Consider the following 15,639-nt stretch of genomic DNA (forward strand, 5'->3'; position numbering starts at 1 on the left):
AAGACTTTCCAGGACAGTTTAGAGAATTGTCCCCCTCTTCTTTTCTTTCTTGCTGCTAAAAGGCTAATACTTCTTCAGATGCAGAGCTCCTAAGCATCTTAGGGCCCCTGGACTGTGGATATACAGCAGTGCTTCAGAGACACCTCCTCTTGAGTACTCCATTGTCCCAAGTAGATAACTGAAGGGAGGTGACAAGGAGTTTATTCCCAAGGAGAAAATGGAACTGGGCATCAGTGCATTGCATTGCATGGATAGAGCTGATGCTTCCAGTAAGTCTAGAGAAAAGTCTATTAATTACACATTGTTTGTGAGCCCGGGGCTGGCCAGCAATCAAGCAGCCTCTTCTGTGTAATATCCTCTACAAATAACAAGTTTGAATGACAGTGAGGAGGAGTCTGGGTGGGTCTTTACCCAGAGAACTCCATGGAATATGAGGATCTGAAGATGAAAGCCAGCCTCTGGGAATCTTTGCTCAGGTGGAGAATATAGGGATGGGATAGAAGATGGTGAGTGAAGGCAGACATGGTATTAGGATTGACATAAGGGAAGTTGGTGAGGTTTCTCCACGGTTCCTGCAATCCCATCTTTAGTAATGCCAGTTTTGGGTTTCAGAGCTTTTTCTATTACTTATGGGTATAATTTAGTCTCTGGAAGGTCTGGCCCTATTACCTTTCTTAGCTCGTACCTTCTAAACTAACACCTCAGTTTGCTAACTCAGCTAGGACAAGAGAGGGGCCCTAAGAGTTCTCAAGAGTTCTACAATATGGAGAAGGTTGGAAAGTAAGGCCAATTCTTCTAGCACTCTTCTTCCTATTATTATTACCTTTTTTTTTTTTTTTTTTTGCTAAGGATCGGCCCTGGTAATTTAAAAAATCCCTCAATATAAATGTAATATGGTTTTAAAGGAGGAAATATAAAGGATTTGAGCCTGGCCTGCACAGTGGTGGTAGCCTCCCCATTCTGGAACTTAATCTCAGAGTTTGTAATAAACTCAACACTGCATCTGTGGGCACCTGTGCAAAAGGCACCAGATATGTTTCTTAATATAACAGACTACAGATGGCCAATGGATGCCTTTTCAAGTGTTCTTAATCAACAGGTAATGGCTGTTGGGAGTAATAAGATTATTTCTGAAGTTATTTTTGGTCCCAATAGGAAAAGGGGACATGATGGGTTAATAATGCCTGCCATGGAAGCGGGAATTAGGAGGGGCTGCACATGTGCCTGGTGTTTTCCATTTCTGTCCAAGACTTTGCTTTTGTTGGTTGTCTTCACTTGACTCGAGATCACTTGATTTACAGTAATCTCTATGGATATAATTATTTTAAACCCTCCCATCTCCTTACTTTCCAGCTCCAGGTTTCAAAAAATATGTCAGATTTAACAACTGTCTCCATTTCATCCTGTATGAATGTCTTCCCATATTAATTCAAAGGGCACGGACAGGCAACTGACTAGAAAGAGGTAAAGAGGCCCTAATAGAGGTGGAAACTTCCATGTTCCATTGGCTGATTTCCTCTTGACTTTTGGAAGCTGAACATGGAAGAGAGGGAGGGGTTGTCCATTCACAGGTGTGGAAAGGAGTCCTGATGGCTGGAAAATTATATGGAAAACCTGATGACCATATTGGTCACCAAGGCTGGGATCTTTTGGGCTTCCCTCTGTTTTCCCTGTAGAACTCAGCCCCGCTGATCACATCCAAGGTGATTCTCTGTTCCAGAATTCTGACTACTCAGAACAAGAGTGAGGGTCTCAGAATCAATGCCGACTCGAGCCTGGAGGGTTAGGAAGACTAGGAGACACATAAGAATCCAACAGTCCTGACAATTCCTAGTCTCTGGATGGCTCCAACATCCCAGAAGCTTAACACTGTTCCACTTGATTATAAAATCTAACACTGGCTTAGACGTTCTGGACTCTCGGGAAGGGCTCCAGCCTCTGAGGTCCCTCAATTCCCTTCCAGGATAAGAGACCCACCCATAGGGTTCTTAACTTCTCACCATGTGGACCCATGAGGGTTTTTTTTTTTTTCTTTTGTAGAAGGGCTAAGTGAGGAACTGTGGGGAAATACGGGTCATTTTTAAGGCAGACTGCTTGGTTGTGTGGGGTTTTTCCTAACCTAGTTCTACCATCTTGGGGTACTTAATGTATAAGATAGAGCAGCAGGAAAAGTAGCAGCAAATGTGGTCCCAAGGCAAGATCTGGGAAACTGGTGGGATGTGGAGGGATCTTATGACCTCAAGCCTCAAGCAGGGGGCTGGTGTAATACCTTGACTTTGCAGTCCTAAGCCATTTCCAGCTTGGCCTCGAACCCTTGAGTTGGGATACAATCCCCATGGCAGCAGAATAATTGGGTGGGGGGCTTTGCATACCTTGGAATCTTTACCTTTTCCTAGGCCCTAGTTCCCTAGAAGGTGGGTGATCACAGATCATTTCACTTCTAATCCCCAAGGACTGCACAATTGTGCATGCCTTACATATTCTGAGCCCCGGGATGTGAGCAATCTTGGCATCTCAGTACTTGGTCTTAGCAGTTTCTGTAACTCTCTTTCTCCCAAGGACAGTGTTGGCTAGGAGCTTGGGAAAGGAAAGATTGAGTTTGTTCCAGTCTCTTTCTGCTCAGTCTCCAGAGCTGTCCTCACACAGATGTTTGTATGGGTGTGTATGCATGCATGTGTTCTAACCACAGATATGCACACTCCTAGATACAGAACATGTTTTTGCTGTGGTCATGTGACAAATGGTTAGAATTTTAGGAGGCTCTGGGACTGCACACTGCATATGCCATCCATCTCAGATTTTGGGATTGGATTCCATTCTCATTCAACATGGCAAGACTTGGTTCATTTGCCCCACTCTGAGTCCTTCCTGGGTGAAATTAAAGGCAGACCGGTTGGGTGCTAAGGATCCCTGGTGTGGAGAGGCCATTCCATTGAGCAGCGGACTGTGAAATCAATACCAAAGGGATGTAGGTCTTGGCGTTGGGAATTCTTTGAAAACTCCTGTCCTTCCTTAGCCGTGACTGTATCCCCGAAGATCTTTCCGGCTGTGTTCTTGGGCCTCAGGGTCCCGACAAGCACAGTCACCTTGTAGGTCACAGGACATAGGGAAAGGGGTGACCTGCAGAGGGAAACAGAAAGGGAGTGAGTTAGGTGGTTAGGTCTAATGCAGTAATTATCAGAGAGGCAGCTCAGGGCAGGAGGACCTCCACAGAATTTGAGGAGAAGATTCAAAATCTGGACATGGTTCAGCTTCTTGCTAGCACTGCAAAAACTTTTATCAGTAGCACCATGGTCATTATCAAAGCAGGTCCCCTTTGCAGAGGTACTCCTTATAACAGGCCATGTGCTGAACACTTCGCAGACAACAAAATACTAATTTGCTTTTATAACTCTCTAAGAAAAACTCCAACCAAAAAAAAAAAAAAATCACCCTTATATTGATAAAGAAACTAAGGCTGAGAAAGGGATGGGCATTTGCCCAAAGTGATAAGAGATCTATCTGTTACTTAAAGAAAGATAAGCTACTTCTCTCTGAGTATCAGGTTCCTATATTCAGAGTTGATATAGTAAGATCCACTGTCAACTAAAAGGGCTGAGTAAAATTATGTTGGAAAAATTGTAATACACTAATGCATTATCCCAACATTGTTTAATATAGTTGTACAGTGGGATACCTAATATGTAGAACTCTTGATGATCAAGGGAAATAAAGGGGGTGGAACTGTAGTTTAAGAAAACATAATTAGCCGGTTCAGTGACACACACCTGTAATTCCAGCAGTTCAGAAGGCTGAGGCAGGAGGATTGCAAATTGCAAGCCAGCCTCAGCAACTTGGTGAGGCCCCAAGCAATTTATTGAGACCCTGTCTCAAAATAAAAAATTAAAAAATGGGCTGGAGATATGGCTTAGTGGTAAAGTGGTAATCCGTGGTTAAAAAAAAAAAAAAAAAGAAAGAAAGAAAGAAAGAGAAAATGAAGAAAGCATCACTAATCCTAATGCTCATATTGGTATTCTAGGCCTAGGCTGAAATCCTGAACAGTAAATAATTCACATGTTCCTTTTATTTTAAGGACCTCTGAAGCAGGCTTTAGCATGAGAAAAAGTGAAAAGCCTGTGTTCTGGTTCCTAGTCCATCCTTTACGTGCTCTGTGACCTTGGGCCGGCTTGCCTTCCTAGAAACTGAAAGGAAGAGCCCAACAGAGACAGTGTCTTCCCATCCAGCACACGATCCATCTTTCCAAAGCGAGCAGTGCAGTCCCTGCTGGAGTCTCAGCCTGAACTAACGCAAGTCGATTTCACCTCATTGCATCATAACATTTGCTTATAACTTTCCCCAGAGGGTCCCCATCTGCGCAGATGGATTTAATGACCTCATTCGCCTCCTGCCTGGGCAGGGTCTCCAAGTGTTCACAGTCTCTGAGAGCATCTTTGTTTCTCTCCTCGTTCTCAGTGTACTTATGGGCTCATTCTCTATAGCCAGCTCTTTTTTTTTTTTTTTTTAATCTTTCTCTTTGCCCTTCCTGATTCTCTCTCTTTCTTCCTTCCCTCCACATCCTCTTGGCTCCCAACCTCTCTCCGTCCTAAAATTTTTGCAATAATTTGAAACGTCGGGCTGAACATCAGTAAGATTTAGATTTACATACAGCACAGCATTCTCATCTACTGAAGTTGTGACCTTGGGCATGGGATAATTCTCTGAGGCTCAGTAAATGCATTCATTAAACAGGAATAATGAAGGTATACACACATACCTCCCGACAACGTGATGAGGGATAAGCAAAATAACGCACAAAATACACTTAATATAGCACTTAACATATGCCAAGCCCTCAAATATACATATGTGTAATGTACACAAATATACATTTACATACAATCTCTCTCTCTCTCTCTCTCTCTCTCTCTCTCTCTCTCTCAGATCTATCCTCCCACAGACTTTTTGGCTACGGTGGCAGGGACCAAGTCTTACTTGTTCTTGTTTTCTCAGAGCCTAAGCCACAGAGTAAATGGATTTTCATTTCTTTCTCCCTCTCTTCTTTCTTTGTACTTATGTCTGAGCCATCTCTTTGCTTCTCTTTTTAATTTAAAGTAATATGTGCTTGATTCTCTTTTCTCATAATTCCCTATTCAGGATATTGACCTTCCTACTTCCATAACTTGTGGAATTAATCTAGAGTACCCCATCTAGAATCTAGAATGTTCTTCCACAACTTCTAGAATTATTTCCTCTTAACTTTCAAGAAGAGCACAAGAAATATTAGAGAAATATTAGAGCTGAAGAGACAGAGAAAACTCTCCATGTCCAAGTGGGGAAACCAAGGGCAGGGTCACCTCAGATTCCAATGACTGAGCTTAGCATATGGAAAGTACCACCCTAGCGGCCCAAAGGCCTAAACTAAAATCCATTTGCCTCACACTTGCTGAGCAATTTTGGGAGAATTCCTTCACTGCCATAACTGTGAGTTTCTACATTTATAAAAGGGTGATTTTTTAAAAAGTACCATATGTCATGTAGTTGTGAGGATAAAACAAGAAGAAACATGCAGAAGCCCTAGCACATGGCCCAACACATAGGAAGATGCTCAACTCCAGATCCATTAGTGCAGAATCAAATTTCTCGCAACTCATATTTCACTATCATCTCTGCCTACTGTCCCTCTTTCATCTTGCACCTCCACCATGTGGACAATGTCTTTGTCCTCATCTCACCCATCCCCTTTTCCATCCCCTTCTCCTGCCCTTGCTTGCATTCTACCATTAGAATGATCCAGTTACCTCTAATGTCTTCCCTGAAACTCTTCCCTATTGAGCTGCAATACCCATTAGGGACATCATCACATCTGCATCTCACACAGGCACAGGTTCCACAAATTCTGCCTCTTATAATAAAATTCAAAGTCTTTTTTCAAGGCCTCACATCATCTGATCTCTACACAATTTTCACACCTCACCTGGTTCTTTTCCTCCCATACTCCCTGGGATTTATTATTTATTAATAGGTTTCTCAAATACTCCCAATGTTTTCTTACTTTGAAGTCTTTAGCCATTTGCACTCTTCTGCCATGACCGGCTCCTTATTCCTCTTATCTCGAACATCTCCTGGTCTGGCCAAAGGTGGCACCACAGCCTTCATACTAAATCTTCGCACCCTATCTTTACACTATTCTTGTACTAAGTGACTTCTTCACTGTGTGCCAGCTCAGACTGGACAGGGGCCAGGGCTACTGTAGAAGTCAATCTACCATATAATTTCATTCAGTGGACCCAGTGAGGTAAGATCAAATGAATGCACAAACATTCAGACAAAATACTAGTTAGGGAGGCTCAGTTCTTGTGCTCACTTGCTGTGTAACTCAGTATAAGTTATTTCTCTTCTCTGGGCTTCAGTTTCCCTAGATGTATAATGAGAATTTACTTTGGTGCCTCTAACTTTCCAACTGGCTAAAAACCTTTCTCAGTTTGAGAAAGGTAGAAGGCCAAGCCCTGGCCAGAAAGGTATTAAAACTATGGAATTTTCCTGCAAACTGTGTCTTGTCTACTCCTGTTTCTGCCTTTCCCAGTTCCATTAGCTTCTTCAACATCCTTGGCGGACAAGGCCTCACTGCCATTGAGTTCCTCAGGCTGCTCTGGTCATCTGGCTGTACTGGAGTGGTGCCACCTTTCTCTTCCTTTTGCCCATTAGCCCAGGAAGTTTTAGCCTTTTCCAAAGAAACATGACTCAGAGAGGGAAACCCAATATAGAATATGATAAAATCTAAAGGATTTGGCCTCAGAATGCAGATCCAGAGTCTCCTGGTCTATACCACGTGCTTTAAGTGGAGCTGTATTTACTGAACAAAGTTTGGAATTCATTGTAGGCTCCACGTAGGGACGGTGTGACTTTCAATAGTCCCTGGCACCCTGTACACCTCAGTCTCCCCATCTGTAAGACAGAGGTCCTCATCAAGATCTCCACGTGCTCTGTTAAGAAGTCCCTGTAATCATGTCACCTCCAGCTCTCAGAGTGTCCCATGTGGAGGAAACGCACAGTGCCTTGTTTCTTCCCCTTGCTTGTTCACAGTCTGGCTTGGTCTCCCTTGTCACAAGATTGGTCACTAATCAAGGGTCTGAGGTTTCAAGGAGAAGGGTGGAGGCGTCCTGGTATTCCTAGGTTGGTCAGAAAGAGACTGCAGGAAGCCTGTTTGTGCAGGTCAAGCAGCAAACACAACTGAGCAAACAAACTAGCAACTGCCAGGGCTTTCCGCAGGCCAAATGATTTCTGCATGCCAGCTCATTGATGGCACAATCTCACAATTAGCAACACATGGAATTTGGGGGCTTCAGAATGTTCTTCCAACTTGCCTTGAGTCTCAGCACCAGTCGGTAAGTTGATGGTGCAGGATTCTAAACCCCATTTCAATAACCCAACTTTTCAGCACGTGAGAGTAAAAAGAGGACATTTTCCTCACCACCTGGCAGAGTTGGCTGCTGTTTCTGTCTAAATGGCCAACATCCTTTCTCCCTTATGATGTGCCTGGCACTGGGCTATGTGCATCATCTCTCTCACCCTTCCCAGCAACCCCAATAAGGCCACTATCCTCACTGTCCTCACTTGACATCTTAGAGGAAACCAAGATGCAAAAAGGTGAGTCGACGGGCTGGCAGGTGGCCCAGGATCTGCATCCATGTGTGTAATCACTCCTCTGTACCATCCCCCAAGAAGCAGGAAGAGCAGCAGCCAGGATCTTCTCTCCACAGAGAAAGAAATGAGGCATAAGAAGAAGCATCACATCCTGCTAAAGTCAGAGTTTAGAGCCTGATTCTCAGATTCTCTGACTCCCCAAACAGCTTCCCAACTAGTCCTCCGGATGGCCTCCCACAATAAGTTACCACACAGAGCCTGAACTCCACTGTGACTGGTTTACATTTGGAGATTCCCAGCACTGTGTGGCCAGGCTGTCCCATAAATGGCTTGGCCACCCACTCTGGGCTCTGTTAACAAGCCTGGGTCAGTGACTCAAAAGTCAGAGTCTATCCTGTTTTCCTCTGGGCTAGAGATGGTGTTCAGGCATATGGGTTTCTCCCTTGGGGTGAGTTGTCCAGGTTAACACCTCCCTGCATGTGTGTGAGTGGTTCAGGAATGCAGCTCAGGCAAATGCACCACAAAGCTGACTGTAGGTCTTGTCTGCGACTTGGAGACAGGCAGAGGCTAGATTCTGACTCAGATGCAACAGAGAGGTACCAAGCAGAGAATGGCATGTGCATTCTGGGAAACAAGAGGCGTCCTGTGCTGATGGTTGGAGAGCTTTGGTTCTGCCACCAGCTGGCTGTGGCACCTTGGGTAAACATCACCTCACCTGCCTGCATCTCAAGCCCTCTACAACATATATGGAAAGACTTAATGAGGCCAAGTAGACAAAGGCATGATGTGAAGTGTGAGGACTGTCTGTGAGCTTCTTGGGGGGAGGTTGGATATGGTGCCTGGCTTAGGACATGGTGCAGTGGGCCAGTCCAGTGGCTTATCTGCCTGTGGGAAAACTGTTCATGTGGATGAATGGAGGATACAGTGGAGCAACACGTGGGTAAAGATGAGAAAAGCGGCCTTGGTGAGATGGAGACAGGTTTGAGTCCTTGCCTTTTTGTTGACTTAGCATATGCTACCATATAAGTTACTTCCCTTTCTAGGCTCTGGTTTCTCTGTCAGTAAAATGGAGGTAATAACAGTCCTATCATATAGAGTTGTTCTGCAAAAAAGTATAAAATTCACTGAAAGCACTCAGTACAGTGTATGCCCCATAAAATATATATCCAACAAATGCAATGATGGTGGTGGTAATGGTGGTGATGGTGGTGGTGGAAGTCATGGTGATGGTGAGGGTGTTGGGAATGGTGGTGATGTGACGATGGTGGTGGTATTGGTTATGTTGATAATGGTGATGGTAATGATAACTTTTCCAAGACAACAGGGTAGATTCTTTCACAGGATAAAGCTAACGATGGATGTCTCCTTCATACACATAAAAGTTATGTAGAGCTATACCCTAAAAGGGATGGAACCATAGCACTTCTAAAGTCAGTAATTGTCGTACATGGAGGAGTCTGTCTAGTTTGCTGAACTATCTGCCTGTTACCTTCCACTAACACTCCAAGTTGAGCAAATCCACTTTCTTTCCCAGGAAGTCTTCTGGGATCCCCTAGACTGATTCTGTGCTTAGTGAAATACTCTGTGAATGTCCCTATTGTCTTTTGGAGAAATAGGGACAGACTCCCTGGTTAAAGTATAAAAACCCTTGATTGCTCTTCAAGGCTCATCTCTTACCCCTTTCCCAGTGTCCCATACTCTAGTCATTCTTGGGGCTGATACCTAGGCTTGGGCACAGACTATGCCCTTTGCCAGAAACACTCTTTTTCCTCGCACCCCTTCTTTACTCCTCCCCTACTCTCTTCACTTGGACATGAACTTTTGGACAGGTCATGTTTACTTTGGTGTTGCTTTGTCAACCTGCCTATCTGCTGTGTTTCCATTAGTACTTACTACACTCTAAGTGTACAGCCGCTCAGCCACAACATAAACTCAGCATAGCTGGGACCAGACCACAGCCTACACAGCATTGAGCACAGATCAGGGACTATCTCACTTCACCTCACTCAACATGGGTTTATTTATGGGCACTGATCACCTACCTACGGGACAGGAAATAGTGACACACTCCGAAACTTGGAATACATCAGTGAGCATAAGGGATGTACTTTCTTGTCCTCATGAAAATTTCATTCTAGCAATAAGAGGGATAGGAATTGTCTTATCGTAGATAAAAAATAAATATTTTAGCTTGGTCCTATGAAGGAATCTAACTCTTTGTCTCAAAAAGTTATTATCAACCTTGACATTATCGACACCAGCACCACCCCCATCATCACTACATCATCAACATGGTGTAAGGGAAAGAAGGAAAAAGTAGAACCCAGGATACATAGGTGTGGAGATGCTAGGGGGTGCTGTGGGGTGCGTGGTCAGGGTGCGGCTCACTGAGAACATTACACTTAAGCAAAGACTTAGAGGAGGTGAGGAAGTGAGTTATGAATGAAGAAGAGTATTCTCAGCCAAGGGACTAGCCAATGACAGAGGCTGCAGGGTAGAGGGATGCCTGATGGTGCCAGGGGCAACAGCATTCAGAACACTGGAGTTGAGCAATGGAGGGCACAAGTAACGTAGTATGAGGGCAGAGAGCTCATGGGGTGGGAAGGACTGGTGTTTTTCTGAGTGGGGAGGCCCTGCATGGCTCTGCACAGGGGTGTGATATGATCTGATTTGATTTAGAAGGACTATTCTGGATGTTGGATCAAAAATAGAGATTATTGTGCATCTCCAACTCTAGCCCTTTGTCAGTGTGGGCCATGGTCCACACAGCTAAGAAGGCTGCTCTCCATCTAATGATCTGGATTATCTTCCCACAGATAATCTTCCTAACAGAATCACTAGGCTCCTTAGGCCAGTATGCTAGACATTGGATATATTGTCCCTTCCTAATAAATCATGTTCTCACTTAGGTAGAGTTTCCAGATTTGGCAAGTTAGCATAGCAGTCTTACAGTTTGTGTGATCAATTGGGTGTACCATTCTGTGCTGAGATGTGCTGTTGGGATTATTTTTTCTTCTCTGTAGTCTCAGTTCCAAGTAGCCTTCAATTCCTTCCTCACTGATCACCTCACCCAAAAACCATATGAAGAATCCTTAACCATGAATTTAATTCAAATGTTATAAGAACCCAAGGCGACTTGGGTCTTTTCACAGTCACAGAGCTAAAAAAATCACAGGACTAGGACTACACCCCAACACCCTAGACATCTTCTGGAATCAGTCCTTTAGCAGCCACCAGCAACATGACTTAACAAGCATTCCAGGCCACCACACCTTAGAAAGGTAAGTTGACTTTGTTAAGAACATTTCCCCTTCCTTCTTCACAATACCAATATTCGCTTACTTAGCAAACATCACAAACTGATTTTTGTTGTTGGTATGAAGAAATGTCATTGGAGCAACCATTACAAAAATCGGCTCTGTTTTTGAGACTCCAACAAGAAAATAATAAACCGGCATTCTAAGAATCTAAGTCCTGCCCCTTCCTGTCTGCCTTGCACTGCAGGCAGGTGTCTGGGTGGGAAATTGGACACCCCTGCCAGACGGGGTTTCTTGATCTGCCTTGCTCCTGTCTGCCAGCAGGGCCCCGATCCCTCTACAAGGCGGATGTGGAGAACAGCTGGTGTCTGCACAGACAAACAGGGCAGGAAGAATGGCAGGAGCAGACAGACATCATGCTGGGCCAAGTAACAGGGAGGCTCCAGCCCTGGGGACCAGGAAGAGACTTAGGAAGAAAGCTGGCAAGAAGGAAGTCTAGGAGAAGGTGCTGAGAGCTTAACCCTGGCCTGGAGTCCCTACCCAACGCTCTGTTCCAGGAGGTCTGTCATTCAAGAAGCTCACCTACCAGGGGGGAAAGCAAGATGCTCAAATAAGATGCAAGCTCATTGCAGCAAGACGTTCAGACAACGTCGGGGCTGGGGCTATGTGGTTTAAACACTCTGGATTTGCATCTCAGCTCCATTTTTTACTGGGTGGGTGGCTTTAGCTCTTCTAAGAAAAGTTTCATCATCTATAAAAGAAGGATAAAAGGACAACAGCTACAACAGAGCTACTGTGCTGATGAAATGAAATGAAAATCCAGTTAACACTGCCGGCAAGGAGTGAGCTTTCAATAAATACTAGCTATTATGACTTGTTTGGAGTTAGGAAATCCCACACATAGCTCTGTCACTTTGTACAAATGATTCTACCTCTGTGAGTCTCAATTTTTCTAACATGCCAGACTGTTCCGGAGTCTAAATGAGACAGTATGCACACATATCTAGCAAGTCAGCACACACTGCTCCACTAATGGAATGCGAGTCATTTAGGAGAGTGTGGGAAGCCTATCTGCCCTGTGGGTGAGTTTCTGAGGGCAAGCCTGGATGCTCAGAGGAAGGGAGTTTCCTGTGGTATAGGGTTGGGGCCCAGGGGACAAGCAGAAGTTAAATAGGACCAACAGGTAAAGGCAGAAGAATGAGAAGGAAGTACTTCTCATCCCCCACGAGTCTTCCTACTGTGAAAGCTGGAAAGAGAAATTAGAACTTTCTCCTGCCCTGTGGACACCCAGGGGAAGCTCTGTGCGGGCTGTCTGGGTGACATGGATGACCGGCAAGGAAGGAGCCTCTTCTACCTCCACCTTTTCTTGGCTCCTGGGAAAAGCTGCTTTACTCTTTGCCATGGGGAGGGAACCCACATCCGAATTCCCTGGCAGTCTGGGTTCACAGTGAAATGTCTCAAGCCAGGACTGGAAGGGCCATGCCCAGGTGCCCTAGAGACAAAGTCCTATTCACATGTACTTTCTACTTCTGAGACTCAGCCCTATGTAGCAGAAAGAGCAGGACTTGTGAGTTGGAAAACACTGGATTCAAATTTTGGTATTCACCATTCACTACTTGGGGAAGTCCCATAAGTAGTCTGAGCCCAAATTTGTCCACCATGAAAATAATAATATTGATCTGTCAGGGTTGGTGGAAGGATGAAAGAAGATAATGGAGGCCAAGTGTCCAGAAGTGGCTGACATATATGGCAATCCACATAGTATTTGTTATTATTGATTTTCTCTGCCTATTTTCACCTCAAAACCAGTCTCCTGCAGGGAGTAGCTGGGTCCAAGAAAAAAAGGAGAAAAAAATTGAGAAGTTGGAGTGCATTTAGAAATCGCACTGGGAAATTTAAATTATGGGAAGTGTTATTTTGAGATTCCTTTCTTCTTGAGGACTCAGATGTCCAGGATCTTGAACCTGAGGAGCCCTATTCACCTTGGGCAACTGGAATAACTAGAACAAAGTTGACTCTGCCACAAGAGAGCCTTAAATCTAAGACATACTTCACATGCAGTTCTAACAGGCTCTCCCCTGCTGCCCCCCACTGTGTTCACCTTCACGTGAAAATCTCCTACTCCTTCAGGTCCCAATGTACATGTCACTTCCTTGGGAAGCTTTCTCTGTCCTTCACACTCTTCTCCCTAAGGTCCCGCCCTTCTTCTTCATTGCCTCTCCCACAAAAGGGAATGAAGCAAAGTCATATAGCTTTTTGCTTGATATCAGGCTTCCTTGTAGACAGTAAGTCTCCCAAGAGGAGCAGTCCTGTCTGCCTGGATCCTACCATGTGCACACAGCCTGACCCAGAGCTGGGCAAAAGATGCTCAGTGGACATTCAGCTCACTTGAGGAAGGAAGGCTAGCCATCTTCCTTCTGCTGTCTTGGCCAGTGGAAAGGAAAAATATTTAAAGTGGAAGATGAGAAACTTTTAAAACAAAAATTTCAAACACATTTATAATGAGGGTTCCTTTGAGAAGAGGTGGTACTGATCTCAGAACTCTGGAGCCTGAAGTTGTTGCAACTGACCCCAGTTCAAGAGTCACAAATGGAGACAGGCCTTCTTAAAAAAAAAAAAATACACACACACACACACACACACACACATATATCCACACACATATTGAAACCAAAGTTACTATAAAAATTTGGAGTCTACACCTCAATCTCATGACTTCGTCTCCCTACTGTACACTCTGTAATAAAGAGTAAATGTATTTAAGGATGTCTCACCTAAAATAAACCTCAGTTTTAATTTTATTTTTATATTTTAGTACATAAGTGGCAGTAGTCAGGGAATGAGAGAGCTGTTCTCTCATACTGACAGTGTAAGATAGTTTTAATTCCATAGAAACTTCTATATAAAACAAACTTCATTTTCCATTCATTTTCAAAAACAGCCTACTCCAATAGAATGAAATAGAGATAACTATGGTATACATTCATTTGGAAAGAGGTATCAAGAACTGTAAAAATGCTTACAACTTTTATCTGAGTCATTTCAATCCTAAGGATCAATTGTAAAGAAACAAGTATTTATGTGCAAAGATGTTTGTGTGTGCCATTATTTATAATTGTAAAAAACTGAAAAATTAAAAATAAAAGTGGAGGCAAATAAATTACTGTAATCACCATCATATATAATAAACAATAATACCGAAAAAGTACAATCAGAAAGTTCACACCAATATTATATAATTATATATAAGATTTGCTGTGCTAAGTCAACAAAATCATATAAAACAAGATCCCAATCTATAAATGCAGCGATATATACATACACACATATATCTTCAAACTTAACAAAATACACAGAAAATACACCCCAAAGAAATACAAAATATGCCAAAAAGAAAACAGAGGCTATCTTTGGATTTTAGGACAATAAATGGATTCATTTTTTTAAAATATTTTTTACTTGTCAATGGACCTTTATTATTTAATTTATTTATATGCAGTGCTAAGAATCGAACCCAGTGCCTCACATGTTAGGCAAGCACTCTACAAGTAAGCCATGACCTCAGCCCCAGTAAATAAATTCTTTTGTTCTCTTCTTTCTGGACTTTCCAAAGGATAGAATATATACTGTTTCATAATCAGGAAAGACAATAAAATTTTCAATAGAAAGCAAATTTTATTTTCCTGTACAAAACAATGTATGCCTTCAGTATTCTATAAAACAATCAAAACCTTGGAGAAAAGGGTAAGCATCCTAAAATTCATTGCTACACAGGAATGAGTGATCCTAGGGAACCCTAGCATCCTTTCTGTCAAGCAGCAACAGTCCCCCCATTTGAGTGTGTCCTTATTCATCCCTGAATGTTACAGTCAGAACATATTTCCTGAAGGAACCAACTCTGAAGGATGTTGCATATAAAGGGATGTAGACTGGAAGCCAGGAGACTGGCTCTGGGTTTATTACTCAACTCTGCCACATTGCACAAATCATTCCTCTTCATGGGCCTCAGCATCCCATTAATAAAATAAGAAGTTTGTGGCAGATAAACACAGAGAGAACTTCAGCCAAGACTGACTATGATTCTTGGCCTGACTTTTACAGGAAGATCGAGTGCAAATGATTGTTGAGATGGAAGGACTTTTCAGCTCACTTTATTTATTCATTTATATTTTGTGGTGCTGAGGATCGAACCCAGTGCCTCGAATGTGCTAGGCAAGCACTCTACCACTGTGCCACAACCCCAGCCCCACATCTCATTTAGTGTAAATACAGAAAGAGTTTCCCATTAATTCATTCATCACATGCTTCTCAACTTGGGTTGGGTGAGTTTAGCACCCTTTAGCTCTTGGCTGGATCCTCAAACTCTGATGCCAGCTATAGACAGGAGGCAAACAGAGGTAGCCACTCTTCCATGAGTGTTTGATAAGCATCTCACTCAAATGCTCCAGTTTTACTGAATTGCTCCTGTGTGCATCCAAATGGCAAAGGAAGAAAATCATGACCAGGATCCCCCCTCTCCTCCACTCCCAATTCCACAGGTGGGAAAACAAAATGGGTGATAAAATGCTCCAAGGTCATGTGTCCTTATTGGGGATGCTCCATTTTCTCTCTCCCCCCAGACTTCAGCCATTACTCCCTAATACATAAATTCTCTCTCTAGGACTTTGCATTCCAAAGTGCATGTGAGGCAGAAATTACCATCCCCAAACACTCTTTCTTGCCACCTCCCTACCCCTTCTCTTTACCCTTCAAGTTTAGG

General features: G+C 43.5%; 1 protein-coding gene across 1 annotated transcript in view; it reads right to left on the reverse strand.

Moving 5' to 3' along the window:
- Positions 1–3,012: 3,012 nt before the first annotated feature.
- The window catches only part of Pappa (pappalysin 1), a 226,608-nt gene continuing 213,981 nt past the window's right edge, over positions 3,013–15,639 (reverse strand). Inside the window, exon 22 of the mRNA XM_076843159.2 lies at positions 3,013–3,120. Coding sequence (XP_076699274.2) covers positions 3,013–3,120 — 108 coding nt within the window. The remainder of the gene's footprint in view (positions 3,121–15,639) is intronic.

The sequence above is a fragment of the Callospermophilus lateralis genome, chromosome 2, assembly GCF_048772815.1.
Source record: "Callospermophilus lateralis isolate mCalLat2 chromosome 2, mCalLat2.hap1, whole genome shotgun sequence".
NCBI lineage: Eukaryota > Metazoa > Chordata > Mammalia > Rodentia > Sciuridae > Callospermophilus > Callospermophilus lateralis.